The following is a 27503-nucleotide window of genomic DNA, read 5'->3' as shown; positions in this document are numbered from 1 at the left end:
CTCTGCGTATATATTAGATAAATTACAGCCTACCCACGGGCTGTATATAATGTACTACACTGTCTTAAGGCACAGAGTTATAGCAAAGGAAACAGATGTGGACAGCCACAGGAAAAAAGAGCAGTGGAGGAGCTCAGATCTTGTTTTAGCAACTGTCAAGGGCCCCTGTGGAAATAAATACTGAACAAGAAATCACCTGGTTGAATTAAAGACTTTTAACAACATCTTTCCACAGCCCAGTTAAAGACTTAGGAAAGAGGGCTCATTTCTCTCCATTAAAAAGGAAGCCTCTAATCCTAGTGGAGCACTGAACATGGAAATGTCAAGTTTAGTGATTTGAATACACACTGAGGAAGCTTTCAGTAAAGAAATATCCTCCCTGGCTCCACACAAGAGAGAAAAGCTTTTAATCAATCAAGAACATTCCATCAGCAAAGGGTTCTATAATTTGAAGGAAGAAAGGATTATGTGCATGGGAAGAAATGTCTCAGGGAACATTAGCAAGTTTGCAAGCACATGGATGTAAAAGAAAAAAAAAATTTAAAACAGGATTTCCAATAAAATAAATTTAAGAAAAATTTAAAAAACAGAGAACCTACAGAAGGATGACAGCCTTCTATATGCTGGAAACAACATGAAAATTCAGTTATGAGAAATACACATTTTCAGCTGTAAAGGACAACTTCAGGTGTCCTTTAGCACTGAATGCTAAATGTCAAGGAAATGTGTAAATACTGATTGAAAATTGAATTTGAGTTTTAATTAGATGCTGACGGACCTCTGAAATTGTCTTAGGATACCCTACTCAGTTGACCTTGCCAGTTGAACAACTACAGATTTCCTGAGCTGCTGTCTTTATTCCTTCCACCATTCCCAGATGGCCTGAGCAAAGCTACAAACACAGAAAGGAAAGCAAAGCAAAGCACAATTTGAGGATCCTATCACTGAGGACAGAAAGTTGGATTCCATATGCTTCTCACATGGGGAATGACTGTTTATTGGTTCCTTGTTATGAGTTTAAAGAACTATGAGGATAAAATAGTTCAGTTACAGCTACTGTGGTTTATTAGTTGCCATTTTTAAACATAACTGTAAAAGGAAGCATTTAAAAAAAAACAGAATTTATACCTAACAAAGATCTTTTCTTTCTTTTTCTGTCCCTTTGCGATATATTTTCATTCCTTCACAAGTTTAACAAAACAAAAACAAAACAAAAAACCAAACAAAAACAAAAACGAACAAAACACAAAAAAAAAACCCACACACACACACACAAAAAAAAAAAAAAAAGAAAGGTCAAAGCAGTTGAAGTAAACTGCACCTCAAAGCTAAAAATAATGCACTTACTGACACGTAAAAAACCAGAAACATACAGATCATATACCAAGCTTTCCAGGATTACCTTCTTAAACCATTCACAAGTTCTGCAAACGATTTTTCCCAGGCATACATCTTTATTATCTTCATCCCACTTATGACTTCATTCATCGTCCTAATCCTGACATCAGTTAAGGTGGCTGTCTTGCTTCTGTAAATAACACAAAGCAAAAATCCTCAGATTCTATTTAGGACACTATTTAGGATCTCATAACATACTCATGATAATGAAGCTTTTGCTTAAACCTGTAATGAGGATTCAAATTATAGTAACTGCAGTAAAGGCTCTTCATAATGCAGTATCTTTCAGCTGACACACAGCAGACAGACTTGGTATGTCTGTATTCCTGGTATTCCCTCTTCTCAGGAGAACTTTGTGTTAATTCATATTTGTATACAAAAAAACCTCAACAAAAACCAGAAAATTATTTTTGAAGAAGTTTTTGAAATGTCAAAGTAGCAACCATCCTCATGAGGCTTTTCTGATGTTGTTAAAGAAACTGGACTGTTTATGTCTTTAACTCTAGTTGAAGCAACAACTATTTAGTACAGGAGCTATAGTTTAGGAAAGCTGAGCTAGATACGGTTTTGTTTTAAAAATAAGTATCATTTAAGCATTAATTTTAATTAATACTAAAGTAAATATATCTATTGTTGTTCTACATTATGTTCACAATGATGAACAAACTGGAAAATATATATAATTAAATAAAAAAACAGTTTTAATTTGAAAAAAAAGGACTGAAAATTAGAAGCCAGGTAATGAATGCATAAACTGATTTAATTAACCCTATTACAATTCTGAGTTCATTCATGTCAACCAACATACTTCACACATAGTGAAGGCTATGGTAGGCCTTATTTTGTTAAAATATACCTTTTCCTGATCAATTACCTTTTTTTTGTATATACCAATGAAAGTCAAGATTCAGAAATTGTACTTTTTAAAAATGAGACACTCTCTTTAGAAAGATTTTTTTCAGTTTAAGCTTTCCCCCTGTAGACTTCTCTGATGCTCTGAAAGAAACAGCAATGTTTAAAGAACTTAAAGAGAAAGAATTTCAGGCACCTGCCCACCATTCTAAAAAATCTTCTCAGCACCAGTGTTCTATAAATGCTCAATCAGGGTATGAAGAAATATTTACACAAGAAAAATGGCAAAAGAAATAAATGTAGGAACTTGGCCTTAATACAATCAAGGCTTCTTATTAAGACTGAGGAAGACAGCTTAGCCTAAACCAACTGTACTGACATGGAATGAGATTATCTTTGCTAAGGCTTTTTTCCTTTTTCAAAAAGGAACAGTACAAAAAAATAATTCCTCAAAGAATGTGAGAGCTCATCCTTTCTTTCCCAGAGACATTCCACAACTGCAAAAAGGCAAAATTCAGCATGTGTTGTTCATGCCTCAGCAGCAGCAAACACTGATTCTCACCTGAGATCTTTTGGAGCAGCCAACTTTCAGACCTAACTTCAAGGCTGGTCTCCAGATAACAGGAGGTGGAAGATGATTCAAAATAATAAATTTAATGGAGGTTGCTGAGCCTTTTTAAACGGTGTGAATCAAAAAGGTCATAGTTCTCATAAACCAACTTTTCAGTTTTCCTGCTGAAATGTCACTATAGTAAAGCATCCTGTTTCACATTACTTTAAAAATATTCAAGAGGTGGGGATGTATTTTCTGTTGCTTTTTAGTTACTCTACTCTAAATTGCAAAAAAAGCTTCTTTTGTATATACATACCAAAAGCCACAGTCTCAGAGATATTATATGATGGTCTAAAGTACACAGATTTCCAGTGATAGCAATTAACAGCAGAGGAAGAAGTGTCCTCAGTCTTCAAAATACTAAGTTCAGAGTACATCCATAGCACGATGACTGGGAAGCACGTGTTCACTGAGCATGCTAAGAGTACAACAGGAAAGGACTGGAAAATTCTTCAAGTGTCTGACAAGTCTCCTCTGTGATACTAATAATTATTCTAATTTAAGCAAGCTGAAGAATTCCTTTTTACTTTAAAGAGGTATATTTGGTGGGGTTTAATCATGTCGGACACATCAGCTCCACATAATTTTTCTCTTAATATTAAAAGGGCTTTAGATGAGAATATTACAGTCACATGGCCAAACAGTGAAAGGCTTGAGATTTTATGAATATATATATATATATAATAATCTTCAGTCCAATAATTGAACTATTTCTCAAATAATATATTAGGTCACGTGTGCTTAGTGAAACTTCTAATACTTGGGCAGGTAAAAGCAATACTGCATAATACAGTATTATGTGTATACAGTGTATATACTATTCCATAGGAAACTGAGTCTGTTTCTGCAAACTCCTACAGCATTAAAGTTAATCCCTGCATGTGTTTACAACACTGGGTCACAGGTACAAAGCTGAATAATAGCAAAAATTAGGTGCCACACTGAGCGTGCCTGGATTTCAGCAAAAGCTTTAATCCTTAAATTACTTCTTCATAGGCTGATTTCCTTAAACCCATGCAGATTCCCAGCAGCTGCCATGTGAACACAGTCATCCTTATGGAGCTGGAATCCATTCCAGTTTTTCCATTAACTCCTTCTGTTCACTGTACATTTCTATTCACATAGATCTGTGCAAACACAGACAAGCAAAAGTGTCTCTGGTTAATAAATTCTTTCCCTTGCACAGCATCCAAACAAGTCTCTGCTACTGAACAGGGCAAAAATCCAAACATTACACTGGCACTGATTTAACTTTTTAAATAGATACCTTTGAGAAGGGATCTTTGTCACCTTGTTGTCCAACCCTAAGCAAGTCCTTTAATCTCTTTGCTTCTCAGTTTCCCAACTGCATGGGGATAATGATGCTTACCACCAAGGATAAAGTACTAACTAGTTAAGTGCTCAGTATTTTAGCTGTTGGCTCAAAGCTCAAAACCTCAAAAACTTGAAATTGAAAAAATCCAACAGTGAAGCAGTTTGAAACTTATGCAAGCATATTGCACATGCAGTGAAAATGCACATGTAAGTATATATGGCAGGTTCTTGATTTTACCATCAAAAACCTTAGAATTTAACAGAGAACACTGAACAGTGTCATTATTTGAGAAATAGCACCCGAGCATAATAACTGAAGACTATCACAGTGGTTACAAATAGAATTAAGTCTAAAAGTTAGTCTTATTTTGTATTTCTCAGCAATCTCTTCATGCCTAGCCATGCAATGGTAATAACACTCTTGGTACTTCTGGAAATCTCATATTAAAATACAACCTGAAAACATCAGAATCTCATTGAAAAAAAATTTACTTATCCAAAGAGTCCATTCATTCATTCTAAATACAAATGCAACAAATACGCACTATGTACATGAACACACAGTAAAGTAACACAAAAATATTCCCATTGAGATGCAAAAGGCACTTGTAAACTCATGATTACATCATGAGTATGATGTAATCATAGAGTATGATTAATTACACAAGAAAAAGTTAGGAAGCAAGAACACTGAAGATAATTCAATATTCCCACCTGAGGCAAGTAATTTTTTAGAAGTCACAGAAAAATTAAATTTGTCTGATAACAGAATATTACTGCAAAAGCACTTAGAACCTCATAGATGGTTAGAATCCTCCTAGACGGCATCTAAACCAGCATCATATTTTTGTTCTTCCTTTCTCTCTCAGTTTCCTCACCTTTTCCCTCTCTGCATCTTTTTCTTGGAGGAGAGAGAGCAAGATTTTTGACCATAAAACAGTCTGAACACTGTGGCAACTCCGGTACCACCACTCTAAGTCAAACTTACACCAGGTCTGATAGTATTACTATGGTAGTAACCTAAGCATCAATGCAGGAAGGCAAAGCTCAAGGTGTTACACAGCTCTATGGCAAGATCTACAGCAAGGTACAGATATTTTCTGCATGTCTATAAGACAGACCCCTTCAAGTCCCTAAACAGGAATCAAGAAACCTCACATTAGTGACCATGAAAAACACTGGTAAAGACAAAAACAATGAAAAAACCTCACCAGCCAGAAGCTGATCTCACAGGAGTACTCCACCTTCATCCAGCATGAACATCTTAAAACCCAAGACCAGAAACACCTACAACTCAACATGTGCAACCTTACCTTAGGGAAGAGAAAAGCCTCCCGATGCAGGTTTGGACAGGAAGAAGAATAATGAGAACTGCCATTCCTGCAAGACATGATGGGCCTATCTCCATCCAGAGAAGCACTGTTACTGCGATAGCTTGAATTGGTCCAGCCCACAAGAAGTGCAAGAAAATTGTTACCTAGGCAAAGAGTTAAGAAACAAAAATTAGCTTTTCATTCTAGCATTCAGACCCTAAAAACACAAAGCTGAGAAAGCATCTTAATCTCAGGCAGGTACTGAGGCATCCAGTGAGGATTCTGCACCGGAGTCCTAAATATACATGGAGGTGCCTGGCCTCCAAAAAGTAAGCAAATTACCACAACGATTTTGTTTTATCTTTATCCCCCAACATTTCTCTGAACTGAGGAAAACAGAAGGAAAATATTTAAGGGGGGGGGGGAAGTATGTTTTTCTTCAATATTTTAAGGCAAAATTTCTTGTCCTATGATGGCTGAGAAACAACAAGAACAAATGTCTGTAAGAAACAAATTCTTAATGCAACCCCCTCTATTTCTTCAGCCCCTTGGATAAATGCTACTTACTTGATCAAATTTGTTCACATCATTTGACAGCAGATTTACTATTTGACCAGTGGTAGTTTTTGCCATTGCTACATTACTGAGACGAAGTGCCTGAAACAATAAGAACAAACTCAAATTGTCACAGCTTACAGTGTGCCACCTGTACCTAGAAAACCAAATACACAAATACAAGATTGGGGCAAAAGCTGAAGGCACATCTCAGCTTTTGCCTGAGAATATCTAGGCATAGTTCAAGAATTTTAGATAACATGTGGGTTAGGTTACACATTCTGAGCAAGGTCCTGAAGAAGAAAGTATAAAAAACATCCTAGGGAAGGACTGTGAGAACAAAACTGCTGCAACTATCTCCATGTCTGTAGTGATCAAAAATGGAAAAATACCAATAGAATACGTTATTAAAACTAAACAAGAGACCCTATAATTTTCATTTGCATTGTTCTCCCCCTACATTATGAACATCTGTTCAAAACAAGAACAGAAAACTCCACCTGAAGACTGAAATAAAAGAAGGACAATGTTTGGCCAATTGAAAAAATTCTGGTTTTAATGAGATTATTGACAGAAGACAAAAAAACCCAAGTTATTCTTTTATGCTGTTAGCTCTTGCTAACACTGAAAACTGTGATATCTTTGCAAAATCAGAATATCCCTTTACAAATTCATATTTACTTTGTTAGTAACTCTAGTAAAATCATAAGCTGTAATTTTTCATGGCACATGATAGGAAAAACAAGAGTAAACAACAAATATTTTGTAGGTCAACGAATAAGGTAATTGGTAAGAAATAGTATGTGATCATAAAATACTCCTTTAAAAAAAAGACATCTGAACATTACTGCAAAGACCCAAACTGAAATAGCTCAAAGATGCAAAGATGAGCAAAGCTGCTCAAATACCCTGCTTCTCTTTACATCTGCTAGAAAGAAAACACAGTTTTGCTGCACAAATGAAAAAATATACAAAACAGGTTACATGTTTTCCTGTAAAAGAACAGTTCTCACCTCAAAAACACATTTTAGGCAGTGCACATCTCCCTCTCCCAACTGTTATTACTGAATCCACTGAAACCAGCAGGCAGCAGCATTTAGAAGCCCGCTAATTAATTCCTCTGATATTCCATAATAAATCTAGCATATTTGGTATGTGAGATGAGATTTATTATTTGAGAAAAGCATTGCTCCATTCCCTGTCTTAAGCCATTTTTCTCCCATCCACCTGAAATCCCCTGCAAAGCCGCACTGAGGCCACAGCACTGCCATGCCTACCACCTTTACTCCACACCACAGACCAAAGCTGACAAGCTCCTACAAAAGCTGATAAGATACCCACAGACCATAATAAGAGGAGTTGAAAAGGTTGCACACCAAGGTGTGTTTACATCACCTCCTGCTACTTGCTCCTTTAAGATGTAGAGGTACCTGCTAGGTGAGTTCCACCGGAGTCACCCAAGAGGACATTGCTCTGGTGGTCTTGCAAGTGACCCATGGTCTGGGTCTGTCTCAGACCCACCACCCGAGTCACATTTCTGACCTCTTTCTGGCTATTTCAGACACAGGCAGTGAAAACAGTTGCAAAATGTACTATCCCAGTTCATTTTGACCAGACAGTCTCAAGGGGAACCAGGCAAGCATCTGAGCCAGAAAGGAGGCTGCTCCTGTGACTGGTTTACCTTCTCAGGGAGAAGAGCCACTCCTATCATCAGTGGCAATGTCATTTTAGTCTTTTGAAGCAGCAATGGTTGTTTTGGGAAATTATCGATTGATGTGAGATAAGCCTTACACAAAGCAGCAGATTAACTTTTTGTAACAGATTTCTACCAAAAAGTCCTGTTTTGGCATCTTCCCCTTTGTACTACATTCAAAATAGCACCACATGAGATGTTATGAAGAAAATTAACTCTATCCAAGCCAAAGTCAGTACACTGTGGCTTTAAATACTGCTTTGACCTTAACATTTATAAAGTCACTCCAGAGGTAAGAAATACTACTAAACATTAACAGAGCCTTTTTAAAATGCAACTGTGGTTTGAATGTACGTTATATTTTACATTTGCCAAATATCTACCTGTTTTCAGCATGAAGATCTGTTTGATTTTATGTCTGTACATTTTCTGTACAAGTATCTTTACCAGCAAGCATCCTTTCTCAAGGAAAGGAAGTTTTAACCGTATAAGAGAAGTTTATACACTTGACATCTTAGATTAAACTGCCCCACCTCCCCCAGATGTAATTGCACAGGCACACTTCCAATTCTTTACCCATTCTTTGTCTTCCAAACTCCCAGCTTACTGCTCTAATCTCTCCCTGTCCCAAATAGTTAATTCAAAAGCACATTAAAAAGGGACAACTGACCATAAAAAAGAATAATATAACTGTTCAGTCAATTAAGTCCTGACACCTTCATGGCTGCTTTCTGTCTCAACCAACTACTCCAGAATTTAATCTGCTTTAGTGTTTATTCTGAACCCCTGAAGGAACTTCTAGAAGTTAAGTCTTCAAAAAAAAATTATATATAATCAGCCTTCCCTAAGTAGCCTTTGATTTTAAAACATGAGATTGCGAGTCATAAGACTCAATTTTCATTTTTGTTCCAAGCTTCCTGTGTGCATCACTAATACTTCTTATTACTCACAAAACAACTTGGAGTTTGAATACAGGGTTTTGCAAATGAGATTTTAACTTTCCAGGAAATGAAAAAAGGGTCTAATGCTTCAGAATTACTAGCATCTGAAGTTCTCCATCAAGGATGATCTCTCCTCCAACCTCTTCATCTTTGCAAATCCAAGTTTTTATTTACTACAGCAATTAATTAACACCACAAAACTGCAGTTAAATTAGCATCCAGATTCTTTCAAAAGCCTGTATGATGATAAAGAGAAAGCAGGACCTATCTATAAGCCACAGATAGCAAAGACAAATGATTAGAAAGGTTTATCAATGATTTTCTGTTACCTCAGTCTTCGCCCTCAGGAGTAAACATTTATGAGATGAGGGGAGATTAAATTTTCCATTTAATCACAACTGTAGAAATGAGGGGGCACATTATGGACATTTATTTTTCAAGCTCCTAAACTAATACCAACTCTGCAACAAACAAGATCACTGTATACATATTTCATGAATTTCAAACTGTGTTATGATAATCAGTTTAGTAAATTAATACCTTAGAGAGATGTTTATGTACAGGAAAGCAGTGTGCCATGTTAGAGACAAGTTCCCAGAGGATAATTTCCAAGGTATCAAAAGAGGGAGGAGAATAAATATGTGCATGAAAAGCAATCAACACTTACAATGGGGCCATTTCTACTCTCTTCACTTCTTTGAATGACCTATACCAGTAAAAACCTAACAGTGTTTGCCTTAAATGGATGGTACCTATGTTTAATCATTAAAATAACATGGATGTGTTTATATTCTAAAGAAATATTACAGTCCTGATCCTTCAATTAAGCATCTTTGCTGAGGTAAGAACTAACAGGTCACTATTCTAGCAGTACTAAAGCTAGAAAAGTGGGGCATTTTCCCTTCCACCATCCCAGCAGGAACTTTCTGCTTGGAAACAGAACCAGAATCAATTGTTTGGATACTGACAACGGGTTCAGAAGAGTGAAGCAGACATTTACAATTTGGGTTACTTGATCCCCAGAGCACATCAAGGCCAGTGTTTCATCCTGGATGTCACTCAGCTCCTTCCTGGAGGCAGTATCAATAACTTCTCTTGCTCCACTTTACATCTGAAAATGGCCTTGGCTCCATCTGTGGCCAAGGACAGCTGCTTCTTGATCAGGACACAAAAAGAGCACAAAAACCAGTAACACCAGGGGTGTTACTGAACACCCCTTCTCATATTCATTGGCCTTGGTGAAGGACTCAAGTGCTCCCACAGTAAAACCATTAACTGATACTTTAAAATAGCTCTACCCTACCTTTACTGTTCTGAACCATTTCTTCTCTGCCCACTCCTCTTTCTCTGCCCTACAAATAGGAGGGATGCTAACAGGATTATGCCTGTGCAGATGCTGAGCCTTCCTACCAGCCTGGAGGGAGAGCCACTGGCTGAACTAACCTGATGGATGCCCCAAGACAAGGCTTCTCTGGCCCACAAAGGAGGCAACTCACTAGCTCTGCAACACTGCTTTCAGAAAATATAAATAAATCCCATCATTAACCACAACAGAGCTGGAAGGGGAAACTGGACAACAAAAATATTCCCAGGCAACTGAAAGTACCGAAGCAGATGGTGACAGTCAAGCATAACATCCTCCCCAGGGATGAAACCGCAGGGCTGAGTAGCAGACAGAATCCCCTGGGAGCTCTGCCCCTCTCCTGCTGCATGCTGACAGCCCCTTATCACTCCAGCACACAACCCTTTCACCAGATATGGAAGGGCTCTTCTCTAATAGCACAAACAGGTGAAAACCAGCAGTTGCTTCTAGGCTTCAGGGCTATTTAATTCACTACCTTCACTAGGACAGAAGCTGTCATCCAGCTGCAGTAATACCAAAAAGTGAGCCAGAGCACATAGATACATTTAAGTTCTGGTACATACCAGCATGCATTATGTTTCTACAAACGAGTAACTTCAGTGGAATTGCAAGCATGAACATAAAAAATAGCTGTATTTTTAAACTTCCCTAATGCAATAGCCATCAAATGCCAAATATTCCTGTGAACAGGTTTGCTTACCTTCCGATATATCATATGACACATAGCTACCCTCAGCTTCATGCCAGCCCGCTGTACATGATAGAAGTATAAATGGTGCATTATAGCTAGAATAAGGGTGCACACAGACAGAGCAGCTGCATAGCAATATGCAAAATTCAAAGCTACCTCATCTGAGGAATCATAGTTTTCAAAATAATTAATAATTTTCCCCAAAAATATTGGCTGAATTATTTTGAGGGTTTCCTGAAAGAAAAAGGAGAGAAAAAAGTATTAATAATTTCATATCAAACCATGCTACTCAAGTTTGCAAACAAGAGCCAAGTACTGGTAAGAGACACATCCTGCATTGTTTTGTCTTTATTTTGCTCTAAACCAACAAGACATCTTTTATCAACATACGATCCAAAAGAAATATCTTCCACACTAAAATTTAGCTAAAACTTCAAAAAGAACTTTCTCAATTACCAATAAAAACTTTGATGTTATGAAAATTGCATGAAGATGTATTACACTCTAGATCTGTAAAGATTACAGAGTGCTCTTCACAGCTACTTATGTACAGCAAAAATCCCTTTCTTACTGGGCACCTCACTCAAATACATAAAACACAGTTAAACCTAAAAGCCAAGCCAGTGGCTCATAATGTCCCACATCCATAATCCCACAGTTACAACTCAATTTTTCTGTCTCTAGAGGGCTATACATCTGTTTAACTTTCCTGAGTAATTACAGGAACGTTTGAATAGGCCAAGTTTCACATTGCTGTTAGCTAAGAAGTGTGTTAATATGACATTTTACACCACTTACCTCAATCATTGTGAAAGCTCCAAGAACTAAATAGGATTTCCAGTAACAAAGAATAATGGCTTTTGTTAAATGTGGTGTTTTTCCTCTCTTTTTTGCTTTTTGCACCTCTTTATCCCAGTACCTGGCAAAGAAAAAACAAGCATGCTGGAGGACAGAAGTAAAAGGCAGGATACTCCCCCTTGCTTCTGGAGGATAAATATTTTCTGCCAGACCCTCTGACTTTGCCAGTTTGATGGCTGAAATTAATCTAAGGTGTGAAAGCAAAGTTATCTGTCAACAAAGCACACAAGTTTGAAGCATACAGTTTGGGTAGGAAAACACTTTTTAAATTATTTTTACCCTCTTTTTTTCTGTTACAAGGATTATAGTTATTCTCTAAATAATTAGGATTCAGCATTTAAACTGTGTACATTCTGTGGGGTTTGCTGGCCCAAAAGAAAAGGTTAATCCCCTAAGTGGCTATTTATGAATTATATTCATTACTTGGCCAAGTACACTAAAGAATTAAAAACCGCTTTATTTTTGCATGCTGTGTTTTCTGCCATTTCCTGACTCATGGAAAATGTGTGTTTTTAGTGTAAGAATCTTTGGAAAGAGTCCATCCTCTTCCACAGCAAACTCCCTGAACTGCTTCAAGACACAGCAGGGGAATTTGGCAAAGCTCTCCAGCTACAAAGATGTTAAAAGTTGTAATCTTATGACCTTCTCACTGACCCTCTTTCTGCAGTTAGCTCATCCAGAGCACTATGATGTAAGACCTGGTAATAACCTTCCAGTTCTGGACTCTTTTTAATTATTGAGGAGTCTCTAATTCAAAACAAACTATTAGAAAAGTTGATTTAATTCACTTTCAGCATAGATTATTTGAAGACAAAAATCTCCTCTATTGCAAGCTTAAAGACACTTTACCTCTTTTATTGGGAGATATTTCAATATTGATAAGATAGCTCCTCCTGAGTCCACAACAATATGAATTGGTGCATAGTCCATGCGAATTTATTTATAATAAAATAAAAACACCTCTTAGATGGAAGCTTTTAGACATCCAAAGAATTTCATCCATTTTACCAAAGAGTGGCATATGTTCAATGCACACATATTTTATACACATGCATATAAAAAGGGTACACAGCTGTCACTTAATTCAGCTTGTACTCAAAACCAAAAACAAAGAAAAAACCATGAAACTTTCCTCCCACTTTCATACAAGCAAATTTTAAAAGTTCCTGCAGCTATTCTACCACAGGCCAGGAGACTCACACTAATTCATTAAGGACTACTGCAGTAATAGTTGAAAAGTCTACTCTTCCAAGCATTCTACTAAGTGCCAAATTAATTATAAGTGACATAACAGAAATACTCTGATGTATGTTAATTGTGAATAACTTGAAAATATTTAAATGCTTCCATAGTAAACAAGTTATAAATATTACTCTTACTTCTTCAGCATTTTTAACAGTACTTACAACAACCTCTTAAATTTAGAATAGGAATAAGACTCTTGCCTTCACCAGCAGAAATACAATGAAAGAGAACAGTTATTTTCCTCCTTACCACTGCAATTCCTCTCCAAGCTTCTCTGAGGAATCTTCTGGCAGCACTTTATACATATCATCTTCTTCAAGCTTCCGTTTATGGCCAGTAATAAATAAGGGATTCAACCACCTATTTAAATACAAATTATTAATAAACTGGTCAGCAGAACAAAAGGGCAATTTCCTCACACATTAATTCAACTATTTTACCCCTTTTTCCCCTCTTCTTCTGCATGATTCAACGTCCACACATTTTACTGCACTCTTCTCTTACCCAAGAACTGTCACCCCCATTTTACAAAAGGGAATGCTGTTTATGCCCCATAGCACCCAAACAGCCAGAAAAAACTCTTCCTCACCTTAAAGCAACTGTCTTCTTACAGTGTTTCCTTAGATTTAAGGAAAGTCAGCATTCCTTTAAACATTCCAGAAAAAAACAAACATAATCCACTACTAAAATACTGACAAATTACTGTTGTAAACAACATTGTTATACCTATTAAAAGACACTTTTTGTAACTAGTGTGGCTATCCATTTACATGAGGGATAAACTAACAACTCAGCTGCTATCCTGACAAATACCAAAGGTCAGTAATTTAAAGACAAGCACTCAAACGTAAAATTAGGCAAATAATGGATTATTACCAGAACTAATCTTACCTATGTTTGGAAATAGCATAAAGCACACAGTCACAATGTGTAGATTCAGAAAGTAAAAATAATGTATAACAGCTCAGTTTCCCTAGTGGATGGATTTTTAAAAGCTTAGTATTTTATGACAGTACTTTGAAAATAAACTGTAATATGCTACTGTAAGTTTGCTGGAAAACATAGTATTTCATTAGATGAAAAAAAAACTGTGTCAGGGAACAGTAAAACTATTTCTTAGGCACTCAGATCCTTCTTCAAGCTTGAAGGATAGGTTGAGGCCCAAACCACTACAATTGTGTCCCACACAGCAAAAAGCACAAAAAGTTGCTAAGTTGTTCATGGACAGAGCATAAGAGAGCTATACTTCTAAACCAGGCATGGGTTAGTGGGAACCCCATTAGGAGTACCCTTAGGAGTAAGAGAACTTGCAGTTGCCACCCAGTTCATCTCTCTGAATCCATGATACTTGGTTTCAAGAAGAAAAGCAGATTCTGGCTCTCAGGCTTGTATCCTACAGGTACTTTCTCAGTTGGCCAACACCATCAGAACCAAGAGGTCAAGGATGAACCTGCTTTGGAAAAAAATACTCTGTACTCCTGCTGCCGTGTGTCTGATGTCAACTGCCTGTGAAAGTTCCTATCTGCTGCTTAGTTTCTGATGCTTAATTACTACCCAACTTCACCAACACAGTTTTTAAAAGAGTACCTGGTGTACTACATGAAGTGCCTTATTTTCTGAAGGCCTCCATGTGAGAATTCAAACCTGGAATGGCTTACAATGAGGGCATTTATTTATTCACAACCACAACAATGGTTATGAATACTCAACTAGCACTGCCTTGCTTGCTCAGGCATGTTCCAATTAAATTCTGTATACACTGGCTTATAAGAAGTTTGTTTATTAGTTTTAGGAAGGGTGGAGGGGCAAGCTGAACCATAGGAAAGGGAGTCCAGAAAGTTTATTGGAAGACAGAACTGTTGCAAAAACCTTTTTCCCAGACCTTGTGGCATTACTGCATGTACCAAGCGGGATTAATAGTGTTGTTCCTTCACTACTTAGCGTGTTAGCACAGTGTTTGTGTGACTCATTCAAAGATTAAGTCTCTGTCCTTAGAGTAGCATCTTTGATGCCTAACAGCCTGTTTTAAGCTCCTGCAGCAAGTACTGAAGATCTGCATATGTGAGCTGTTATGTTCTCAATGTATGCTAAAGGTACAATTAGAAACAGAGTACTTGTCAGACATGCCTGTTGCATGGACTGTAGGCCAAATAGCACCAGGACCCAAATCACTGCCACAGCTTCCCCTGACCAAATGTCCCAAAGACCAATTACTCCAACAAACACAAGAACTTCTGCTTGGTTTGACACAATGAACCTGCTCCATAGAAACATTTATTCTTCAGCCTCAGTTCTTGCTGTCAGACACAGGTAAAAAGCATACCTGAGGCAAATACCTCAAAGGGCCACTCAGACTATTTCTGCCTGATGGACAAAAGAGGTTCTATTTGCTCCAGGACAGGCAGCTAGTGGAAGATCTGCAAACTTCAACTGACTCATGTGGCCGATCCCAAGCATTCCTCTTCTTGCAACACCAGTATTAGCCTACAATGTACTCCAAAAACAAGTTGAATTCTCTTTCCAAGAGAATGATAGAGAACAAGTTCTCTTCCCCAACTCCATTAGCATGAGTCAGGATGAGGCAGCCCTTTCAGGAAAACAAAGAGATAAATCCTTCTCACATCTATGGAAATAGTTACAAGATTCTACCAGCTACTGCTGCCAAAGTAGTGAAACCAAAAATCATTCCGACATTTAACTTAAACAAGTAGCATAATTATTTATTACAGATTCACAGAATGATTGAGCTTGGAAGGGATCTCTGGAGGTCATCTGGTCCACCCTCCTGCTAAGGAAAGTACACCTAGAGACAGCTGCCCAGAACCATGTCCTAATGGCTCCTGAACAGAATGAAGAACCCACAACCTTCCTATGCAAACTGAGACAGTGCTCTGTCACCCTCATAGTGAAAAAATGTTTCCTGATATTCAGAGGGAGCCTCCTGTCTTTCAGTTTGTGCCCACTGCCTCTGGTCCTGTCACTGGGCAACACTGAGTAGGGTCTGGCTCTGTCCTCTCTGCACCCTCCCTTCAGGTACTTAAGGGCACTGATGACATTTCCCTGAGCCCTCTCTTCTCCAGGCTGAACAGTCCCAGGAACCTTCTACCTTTGTAGGAAAGGTGCTTCAGACTCTTCATCATCTTTGTGGCCATTTGTTGGACTTGCTCCAGTATGTCTCTGTCTCTTTCATACTGGGGAGTCCAGAACTGGACACAGCAATCCAGGTGTGGCTCACCGGTACCAGTACAGTGCTGCCTGTTTATTAGTATGTAGTAGAACACACTAAGGAAAATACGAGACACTTTAAAATTATACTGTAGTATACTATTAAAAAAAAAAAAAAAAGCAATGCTCTTCATGTTACACTATAGAACACCATTCCTCTACTTACATTTCTCAAAATATGGTGAAAAACCACAACCACACCACAGGAAGAACAGTGTTTCTGTTGAGGGCTGCTGCTCTGTCCTCACCTCAGTTTGATTCAGCACTACAGCCAACAGCACCAGCAAGTGTTGACCACAGCTGCCCTGTAACCCACTTGCAGCATAACCAGATGAAAGGTAACTGTGTCAAGCCTACAGGATTACTGGAGTCACCTGGTTTATCCTTTAGCCTTACACTCTTTCCAGCCCTAAGGCTGGAAATACAGAGATTCTTGCTGGATCCTGCAAGGACAAAGATAACACAACTACACAATTTTATTGAACACGGAATTGGTAGGCATATAGTTGTTAGCCTAATCCTAGTGAAGAGAAAACAGAGAGAAAGGAAGGGAAAACAAAGCATCGCCCAAAGGTAGAGGGAGAGAGCGAGACAGAGAAAGGAGAGGAAAGTCACCACCCAAGGATCCAGCGGCATCCTGTTGGTCTCATGGCAGAAGAGAAGGGGGTATGGGGGTGGTGCCATCCTAGAAGAAGGGCCAGGGCTTAGAGTCCCTTTTCCTTTTATGCTATCCATTTCTTGCAGTGCCACAACTGCTAGCCAGTCATTGCTCATCATGACTTGGCCTGGAAAGTTCCTCAAGTGGTCGCCTCTGTTGTAGTTTGCAGTCTGTCACATCAGCAGAATTAACAGTTTTGGGTTAGGTATTTTCCCCTCATTGCCTCTCTTAATTAACAGCATTGGACCTGGGCCTGTCAGGGAGATGGTTTTTCTCACATTTTGTGACTCCCCTCTTACCTCAAGTTTTATGGCCTCCCTTCACACCTCTTCTCAATGCCTTCAACCTGCTTTGAGACAAATACATCATTCATCCATCTCCTCAGAGAGAAGGAGAAAGATAAGAGTACCATCACCTTTAGGATTCTGTGGCCTCGGGTGGCAGGCCAGTCCTATGCTCCAGGCAATATTTCTTTCCCTTCCCTCCCCCTCCTGTATGCCTTTTTTTTTTTAGGGGGGTGGTGGAGTAGTGCGTCTAGTTGGCAATTGTCATTTGAGGCAAAGCCTGACTGGACCCTCACACACTCTCCAAAAAAAATTACTGACGAGACACCCGCCTGCTCCATGTCCTTACGGCTTGTAGTAAATCCCCTCTCTTCCCCCATCTACATACCAATCAAGTACTGTAAGCATTATGAGACCGAATCTCCAAACTAAATGGCACATGAAGATAACACTTCAGGGCAAAAACTTCCAAAAAACCCTCAGTTTTCAAACTACTCATTCCTGCGAGACCTAGCGGAAATTCTGGCCTTTTCACATTTTCCAGTTAGAAAACCCTAATTTTGAAAAAAAGTAATGCACCACACTACAAACTCTATTTTTACATTAAAGAAGAAAGATAGAGCAAACCAGGCAGGAGCATGCAGAAAACTGCAGTAATTCAGTTTGTGACTCATTTATTATAATGGACAACATGGCAAAGACTCAGCACAAATCCACTGTAGGTAGGTAAGGAAAAAAATTGCATGGAATGAAAAAGTTTAAAAGTTTCCCCATTGTTGAACTTTCTAACTACTGTCCCCCAAAATACTGATCTTCAAGAACTACTGCTATGGAGGCCGCCAGAGTACAAGAGTTTTTAACAGCATGTTGTTTTACTGTAGACTATACGTGAAGATCTTTAGAAGGTTAAAAACTTATTTTCATGTTATAGTTAGTCCTTCAAGAGCTTTTTAGCCCAAGAATGAGAACTCCTACTTGTCCACTGCAAATGCTCAGTACTAAGGCAAGAACAGCTCAAGTTTCATCCTCTCACTTATGTGTCCTAACTTCACAAAGGAACATCAACTTTCAGAAAGAAGACTGAGCAGATGTTAATATTCACTGATTACACTAAAAAATGTACAAGATGCCACAAGCAGATCACAGCTCTTGAAATTCTCTGCACTTACAGCAGAATTGAGAACAATCTATTTCACACAGCTAGCTTTAATCCAGTCACACATTCATAACAAGCAAATGAACCAGGCCCTCCTTTTGCCTGAAGGCTCAGTTAAATTTCAATGCTGCAAGAGTCCTGTTAAAAGAAGCTGTCAAGTAAGTCAATGGCAAATGAAAAGAACATCCCCAAAACCTCAATTTAGCCATAAAGAAAGATTGCTTCTTAGAGTGTCGGGTATTTTGTCCAGAGATCAACTAACACTGATCTCCCCAGGAGTCGGGTGGGGGGATGGTAAAAAAAAAAAAAAAAACAACGCAGAAAAGCAGAATTAATGGTGAACACAGAAACTGTGCAAGTTGAATTATTTCTCACAAAAAAAAAATTAAAATAATAAACAGAAAATAACCTAGAGATACAAGGGAACATACAGACAGCAATGCAAACTACTTTTTTTTATCCCAAAGCTGGACATGAAAGGCACTCGTTACCAATCTACTGCTTGAAGAAATAAAAGCAGCAACGGGGTGGGGAGGAAAAGCTTGCACCCCAGTCCCACATTGCTGTATTTCCTTCTGAAGAAGCTCCTCAACTGAAGTAAAAATAGGACCCATTAGTATTCAACTTCTTTCACCCAGGCTGCTAAGAATTTTGAGTAATTATTTGATTCTTACATATCACTTCATTTTAGTTACTCTTTTAAAACACGAGGTTGACATGATGATTTTAAAGAGCTTAGCCCAAATTTTTGCTAGCATGAACTACACATAAGAATATGAATATCTGGAAGAATCCTTCCCTACCTTGTGTTCTGGGAATGCCTCTGTTCTATCAAGGCAATTAGCTGATCCAAGACACCAGTCTGGAAAGAAGCCCAGAACTAGTCTCTGTTACTGTCAGAATACTGATGTCACGAGGAATAAAGATTTCAAAATAAATAAATCACTCCATAGCCTGGTGTAAACCCAAGAGATAACCAATTGCAAAAAATTCACCGCTCGGGTGCAAAGAATCTTTCCACCTCTACAGCAGTACCTTAGGCACCGATAAAAAAAGAAAGTGATTCATTTCTGCACCAGCAGATACACAAAGACCACAATATAAACATTCACTTCCTGCATTTTCCTACTCCTGGGCCTTGACATTACACACCCTGTAAAATTACAACACAGCCAACCAGCCAAATTTTACTTGGTTGTTCAGGAAAGTGCAAAGTCAGAAAAATGAGACTAAATGAACTACTTTTATAAGTTAAAAAAAAATTAAATCTTTTTTTCTGTCCTTTATTTGCAATTATAGGCAAAAGTTTAACTTCTATGTAATTTTGCAGTACCCAGTCAAAGCCACATCCTGTATACTCTCATCAAGTAATTCCTTAAGGTGGTGGTTTACAAACTGCATTTTCCCCATTCCTCTTAAGCCTATTTGTGCATTACATTACCAGAATCATCCATTTACACTCAATGTCCAGTTACTTTTCAATAGTTGCACAGGAGAGTCTTTGTTTACCCAAATTCTTCCCTAACACTATGACTTGAAAGCACTACTTCAACTACTAAGCTGCAAAGTAACACATATTTCTTTCACTGGAGTTCCTACTTTGCAGAGGGGTTTTGTTTGGTTTGTTTTATTTTTTTAGAGTAAGTGAGGATTCCTCACAGGGACTCTTGATTATAAAACCCCATTGCTTATCCTCCATGGCTTTACTCAGGTGTGTCTACCTGCCTATTGTACTGCTGCTAACCCATCTTCATCACTTGAAGTTGTACACTGGCAGTGCAAAGGTAACACTGCTATGTCCTTGCTCTCAGTCCAGAGCAGCACAACTGGGGTGGGATGTACAGCCAGAAGGACACACACTGACAGTCTCCAGGGTTATGCTGCAAGAATTCACAAATATCACTGCAGCAGTTTGTAGGATCATGAGATTTTTAAAATTTTTTTTAAATCTACCCCTTCTCCTCAGTAAGCTGCTTTTCCCCACTTCCCCTTGCCAAGACACTCATCTACAATTAATAAGCAGAGGACGTTCCGATATTTCTTCAGATGTTTTTCAACTGGTGTTTTGGTTGCAACTTCCCTCCACAGCCTACTGCAGCTTAAAGGGTAGATTTTCTCATTGCTTACAGAAGGAAAAAACAGGAATACAATGAAATTACTTCAAAGCCATTATTAACTCAAAACCACCCTTCAGGCTTCCACTTCCAGTGCCAAATGGTACTAACCTTTGATATTCAGCTTCCATGCTGTTACTTTTTCACAGCACAGTGTAAGCAGCTCAGCTGCTGAATATACTTCCTGATGTTGACAGTAATCCAGCTGGTATTTGACCACACTTCTTGCAGGCTGCTTTCCTACTTTTCACCTATGCTGTATCAGCCAGGTATGAAACACCTGATTACTCCAGATACTTCCTGATATTCCAGATGGTACAAAGTACAAACAGAGAGTGAGGAATAAAAAAAAAAAAAAAAAAACAAGTAAGAAATAAAAACCAAAACCATACTGTAGCTAACATTTTCTGGAGAGCCTGAAAGCCGGGAATGCAGGAGCAGCCTCACCTGTACCTTAGGCATTTCAAAGACTATTATTTAAATATTAATTCTAAAACCAGCATCCACATGACAAGGAGTACATCCCAAATATAAAATAATTGTATAAAGTTCTGAGGATTATGCCTTATAACAATAAATTTTAGTACAAGCTGTTTATTGAAGTAAGGTCTCAGAAGTTACATAGAGCAAGGGGACGACAGATCTTCCATTTCACAGAAAGAACTGGTCATCCAAACACCTTTCTAATCTCCAGTTAGATAATTACCAAAACAACTTTGATGAAGTGGGCAGTTTCTTCATCACCTGAAAAATGCATCTAAAAACTGTGTTTTAGTCCATATATAAGTTCAATAGAAAAAAGCAACCAAAAACTAACAAACAAAAAAGGGCTTAAACCCTGAAACCTAAGTTGTAAAAAAAAATCTAGCTGAGCATAATCATCTCCAATTTTAACTTCCAAAAGAAAATGCATGTGCTGAAACCTAATGGTAGCAATTTCTGTATTAACTTCCTTTCTGGTAAGTAATGGAAACAGGAAGAATGAAAATCATATTTGAGTTCACAATGGTATTACAAGTGGTTTGGTGCAAGGAATAGAAAAAAAATAGATGGTCATTTTTAACATTCCAGTCCCAGAATCTAATCACATTATCTCCCTTTCACTCTACTTAAAAAAATTTCTAGAAGTGGGGGAAATAAAAATGATTTGGGAGAAAAAAATAAAACAATACAGTGCACTCCTAAAGTTGAAATTATGCAGGAACTGTAAAACAGGGATAGTTTCTCTTGTAAATGATAGAGTATGCTTTACTTAAGGTATTCCAAAGGCAAATTGCCTCAGTATTGCATTATACTCAAACAGTTAATCTAATCACATATCTAAGCTCAGATATTTGCTGTAGATAGCAAATGCTAACATCCTGATAGTAAACACACACTTGCCATAGTCAATACAATCTACTTAGCACTCTTTCATCACTTATTTAACTTCACTACCTCACAAGTGATGACTTTCAAATATTTTCTTCTGTTACACAACTATCTTTGCAACAAAACAAAACTTAACTACTGCGTTAATTTTAAGTCTGCATGATACAAATTTGACTACCAGTTGACTACTATTAAGTATCTGATAAATTAACAAACAAGGCATTATCCTTTAAAAATCTTGCATGCATGATACTCAGTCTTCTTCCAGGAAAAAAAAAAATCAGAAGCAAGTTTGATTTCATGCTTTGGTAAATGTGTTTTCTGCTCATTTATAATGAAAATGCTTACGTATTTGGTTAGAGCATCCTATAGCAACAAAATAGTCCTGCTAGAAATAGCCATCTTGCACCACAAAGTCAATAAATGGATTAAATATTAGCTATATCAGAGAACTTTTATGAAGTGGTATCAGCTACAAGTTGTTACCATCACTAATTTCAGGCAATGCCAGTGGGAATTCACCAGACACCAGGCAAAATCCCAGGCCAATTGCAAAGCCTGATACTACTCAATAATTTCATGTTACCTGAAGTAAACATGAAATCCTCACAGGCAAATATATTCACTGCTGGACTCTCGCTGGAACTCTCAAGAAAAGCAAATTCTTTGCCTAAAATACACTTCAGAAGAGTCAAGTCACAGGACTAACATGCAGGTGACACTTAGGCCTACTCAGAAATCCAACTAAATCAGTCAGTGGCCCTTCCAATTCTAAGCTATGAGGTGAAAGAGGAGAAGTAAAGCAAGGGATGTAGTGATACACACTGCTACAAGAGAAGTGCATCTCATGACTACTCACAGAGCTACATACTGTGCAGTCATCACTGAAAATCTTAAGTTAGAAAAATCTATGTTTACTCCATTCTGTTCATGCTTAAATTCAAAGGCAAAGATTCCTTTTTCTCTTCTTCACCACACTCCAAGCCAGAGCACTGAAGGAGTCTCAGTGGTTTTGTCATGTTCCCTAAAGCACAGGCATAGTAAGCCAAGAACAATGCTGTCAGACACCAACAGGTAATCATAAACTAATTGTTTATTCCTTGGAATCATAACAGTGCAGATGCCTTGGAGCAAGTTTTCAGTTCATGTTTTAATGCTGTTATTTTAATGACAATTGCCACATGTCAAGTGATGATGTAAAAAGGCATCCAGCCTTAGGGTACACTGACACTGTCCAGTGCTCCAAAGAACTTGTCACAGGCCCCAGTGAGTCTGTGACAGATATGCAATTGCTATTAATCATTTATGTAAATATTATTTTTAAAATTACAAATATATTAAATTTAGCAGGGCTTTCATTTCTTTCACTTCTCTGAACAAAAACACCAGATACCCTTCACAGAGTGTTCCAGCTTGCCCTTCTCCTCACGTTAGTAATGGGCCAAAAGTTATCCAATCTTTTAAAAATTTTATCATAGCACTTGTTTTGTAACTTTCCACAGAAGTGGATTCAACATGTGAAAAACAAACTGCATAAAATTCAAATGGTGTATAGCTAAAACATCTTTGAACAAAGACAGAAATTGCTAAATCCAAATAAAAAGACCTGCTATTTAACGAACATGAAAGATCAAAGATCTTTAGACAGAAAAGAGGAATATTCTTACCATGTACAATTATTAATTCAATAACCATCACTCCACAAGGCAGAAAAAAAAAGTGTGAAAAATGCAGTTTTCAACTGCATAAAGTATGGAGTATAAGGATGGTTTTTAAACTCAAACCACTTTCTACAACAGAGTAGCTGTTTACCCATGAAAAACACTGGACTGAGTACTTTCTTCCTTGAAGGGGCCCAAAAAAGAAAGTAAACCTTCAAAGCCCTCAATCTCACCAGCAAGCTAAACCAGCAATTTTTAAAAATCACCAAAAACACAAAAAAAGAAAAAAAACCAACACCCCCTTAGAGGAAGTAAATCAGAAGGATACCTGAACACTTGCTTTCTGTAACTGAACTACCAGATAGACCTTGCAAAAGTGTGGGAAGTCAGTAGCTACCGTACTATCTGGAACACCCATAACAACAATTTGGATCATGATAACTCTATGTTAATACAGGCATTTCAGTGACAGCTACAGAAAACAAGAAGATTTTGCAACTGCCCTGATGTTCATCCTTCTGTCATAAACAGTTTTTATTCTTGTCACATCCAGACTAACATTACACAAGGGATGCATTATAAAAATAACAATATTCACAGACGATCCAGATGCTCTTTTTTCCCATGAATGTACTACCAGAGCATTTAACGTTCATCAAGCTCATACTTGTCAAAGTCACAACCCAAAAGCCAGAAGACAAGCTTTGAACAATGGGAGAAGAATGTGTCTTCAGCCTACACACTCATTACCTTAGTTTTACAATTCAATGAAAACATTGCTTCTTTTCCCCTGTGAATCTGATCCTGTTTCATGCAATAATTCTGGTTTATTTCTGCACTACTGGCAACAAAACAGAGGGTGCTTCCTTACAATGGTAAAAATGAATTTTTGCATCAAAACATGCATAAAATAAAACTAAAGACAGGCCATTGCCCAGCTACTTCCAATGCCCTACTTGAATTTGGAGACCAGAGCAGGCACCCTTGAGCAATTGCATTGCCACTACTCCCAGGACAGCCCTCCTCAAGCACTGCTTTTACAGTTCTCCAGATGAAAAATACTTCAGAACATCTTGTGCGAGACAGCAGCTAAAATGAAGCAGTGCCAAAGCAGCAGTCACAGAGCTATGTATCAGATTTGATACCCTTTGTAGAAGGGAAGAACAGTCCTTAAAGCTACCATTGAAGCTTAAGAACCGTATAGCCGGTGAAGGGTGTTTCAACACTTCCTTGATTTTATGTAAAAAAAGTATTAACTTGCAGAAAAGTGACAGCCCCTGCTTAGTCAATTTAAGCCACAGCAGACATCATTTCAGCAGGAATTTTCGCTAAGAAAATACCAATGCTTTCTGGCTAGTAAATAAAAAGGATATACAGGTATTGTTTATGATCACATGCAGCACAGGTATGACACAAGACTTTAAAAGGGAATATTTCTGCTGCTGTGAATTACACTGCTATGAAAACTCGTCTAACAGTACAAAGGGCAACTTCTAAAACTTCTCATACCCTTCTAAACCCTTTTATCAAAGCACAAGCTCTCCAGTTGTACAATACCATCTGACTGCAAAGCATTAGTCCAAGTTCATCTCTAGACTTCCAGCAGGACTGTCATCTCACAAACACAGGCTTCCACCTACCTATTCCAGACTTTCGATGCAAGAACCTACAATGTGTCTGGGGTAAAAGGTAAAACCTTGAGAAATCTAAGGCATTTTATTGTGGCTACTGAACATTTCACTGCAATAGATGGAGATGAATAGAAAAGGCCTTAAAAAAAGGAAGACAGGAGCAGTCAGAAAACTGGCTATGAGCATTGCACACTTCCTTTTTCACATCTCTAGCAGACCGATCAGTAACACCATGAGGTCCCAGCAAGGGAAAGGGAACAGACCAGAAGCAGTCCTGGAATGCCATGTGGCCAACTGAGGTTCATCTCATTCTGCCTGGATTTCCTAGCAAAACTGTTTCAAACATGGGCACTCCTGATGTCAAAGAAGAAAGCGTAAGTCAAAATTATGAACACAGGGAGTTCTGCTCAACCATAAAATGTCCTTATTTTTTCTTCCTTTTTTTTTTTCTTCCCCCCCTTTTTTCCTTCCTTCTGCACAAAGTATCTCTGAGGACTTAACCTTGACTGAAAAATTGCTCAGCTAAAATTCACAGGACTTTTAAAATCCCCTTGCCTTCCAAAAGCGATTCCTGCACCTGCTTAGAATTGCTTATAGGATCAAAGAGATTTTTCACTGCTGCTTCAGAGTCTTCCAAAGAGAGTTTCCTGTGCCATGCCCTCTCTTGCCTCCCCCTAGGCACAGGTGAAGCAAAATAAGCAGTACCCCTCTAACTGCTCTTCTCCAAAGAGGATCTGCTTTAGCAGACAAGCTTGATGCCCTCCCATTTCACTTTGCACACCTTTTCCTCTTATATTTCAAAGCAACTAAACTTTTGAGCCGCAGCTGTTCCTTCCCTTGAGTACTTACACATACCCTCGACAAGGCCACCGCTAACAAGAGAACAAGCACTAACTTAGCACTACTAGTCATCTGGTCCCACAGAAGTTTTAGGGGACACCGTAACAAGCCAGGAGAATCCCTATGACATCTTCAGATACTCCCCCCCACCCCTTAAGAGCCAAGGCAGCGACTGCAGCTGAAGCTGCAGCCCGGCTGCTGCCCGACCACCCCTTGCACCGGGAAGCTCCCACGCTGCTCTGCCGCTCAGAAATCACCTCGCTCACGGAAAAGGAAAGCCCCACGCCGAAAGCGAGATCAGCAAGCCCTGGCGAGATGAGCAATACCTGCCCGCGATCCGTTATGCAGGCGGGGAAGCCAGCAGAGCAATGCCTGGGAACAGCAGCCCTGCGCCCGGTCCAGGGCCGGGAGACCCGGGCGAGGAGGCAAAGGACGCTCCCTCCCTCCCTCCCCGCAGCTACCGAGGGAACCCAACATATGCTCAAGAAGGGGCGGCGGGGCCATGCTCGGCGCCGCCCGCCCGGTTGAGGCTTCTCTGCCCGATACGGGCAAGGCCCCCGGCTGGGCTGTCCCCAGGCGGCGGCCGGAGATTACTCGGGCTGCCGGGTTCACCTCAGGAGACCTCGCCCCGCCTCGCCGCCGAGCTCCCCGCAGCCGCCTGCGGCGTGCGAGGGGCTGCCCCGGCCATCAGGGCTGACATGCCGGGACGGCGGGGGCGGGCGGCAAGCCGGGGCCGAGGCGCGGCGGCTGCCGAGTCACTGCCGGCAGCCGACGGAGGAACGCGGCGGCCAGTGCCGGCCGCCGTCTCCCATCCCCCTTCCCGGCCGCCGGCGGGGCACATGGGCTCTCTCTGGGAGTCACGCTGAAGTGCGAGCCGGGCGGCTCCTAGCCCGGGCTCAGCATCCCCCCTGGACGCCGGCCAGACCCTTAATGGAGCGGCCAGGCGAGGCGAGCGGTGCTAAACACCGGGGCGCGGCGGCGACTTCTCCGGGGCCGCACCTCGCAGCGGTGCCCTCCCTCCGTCCCTCCCTGCCCTTGCCCGGGCGCTCACCAGAAGAAAAGCCGGGAGCATAGGTTGGCATCCTGCAGCGGGTTGGGCTTCTCCTCGCTGGGCACCGCTTCCATGCCGCCCGCCGCACCGATCCGAGCCAACCCGCCCGCCCGGCGAGGGCGCAGGACCAGAGGCGACTTCCCACCGCGGCAGCCGCCGCCGCTTTACCGCCGGCCGGCGCTGTTTCCGGGAAAGCCAGCACCCCCCGCCTCGTCCCTCCCTCCCTCCCGCCGCAGGACGCCTCCTGCCGGCCCAGCTCCCCCGCGGCGCCCGTCCCAGCGCGGCGGCTGAGGCTGAGGCGCCGGGCACCCTCGGAGGTTGCGCTGGGGCGGGAGCCGCCCCTCCTCCGGGAGGCCGGGTTCCCGGCGGGAGGGGAGACGGGGCCTCGCCACCCCGAGCTGGTTCGGGTTGGTAGGACCAGCGCCCGCTAGACGGGGTTGCTCGAAGCTCCATCCAACCTGGCCTCGAACACTTCCAAGGACGGGGCTTCTACCACCTCTCTGGGAAACCTGTTCCAGTGTGTCACTGTCCTCATGGTGAAGAACTTCTGCCTGAGATATGTATATATGTATACGTGTATATATATATATATATATACCCTCTTTCAGCTTAAAATCATTACTACTTGTTCTACTGCTACGCATCCCCGCAAAAAGCCCTCCCCAGCTTTCCTGTA

The 27503-nt window shown here is 40.0% G+C and overlaps 1 protein-coding gene across 1 annotated transcript in view; it reads right to left on the bottom strand.

The window, feature by feature from the left end:
• Window positions 1-27015, bottom strand: part of ABCC4 (ATP binding cassette subfamily C member 4) — a 145875-nt gene extending 118860 nt beyond the window's left edge. The window contains 7 exon segments of the mRNA XM_030460300.1: window positions 1403-1528; window positions 5491-5654; window positions 6058-6147; window positions 10743-10967; window positions 11532-11652; window positions 13086-13196; window positions 26828-27015. Coding sequence (XP_030316160.1) covers window positions 1403-1528; window positions 5491-5654; window positions 6058-6147; window positions 10743-10967; window positions 11532-11652; window positions 13086-13196; window positions 26828-26901 — 911 coding nt within the window. The 5' untranslated portion in view covers window positions 26902-27015.
• Window positions 27016-27503: the final 488 nt, after the last annotated feature.

The sequence above is a fragment of the Calypte anna genome, chromosome 1 (genome assembly GCF_003957555.1).
Source record: "Calypte anna isolate BGI_N300 chromosome 1, bCalAnn1_v1.p, whole genome shotgun sequence".
NCBI lineage: Eukaryota > Metazoa > Chordata > Aves > Apodiformes > Trochilidae > Calypte > Calypte anna.
This window is presented reverse-complemented; position numbering and strand designations above follow the sequence as displayed.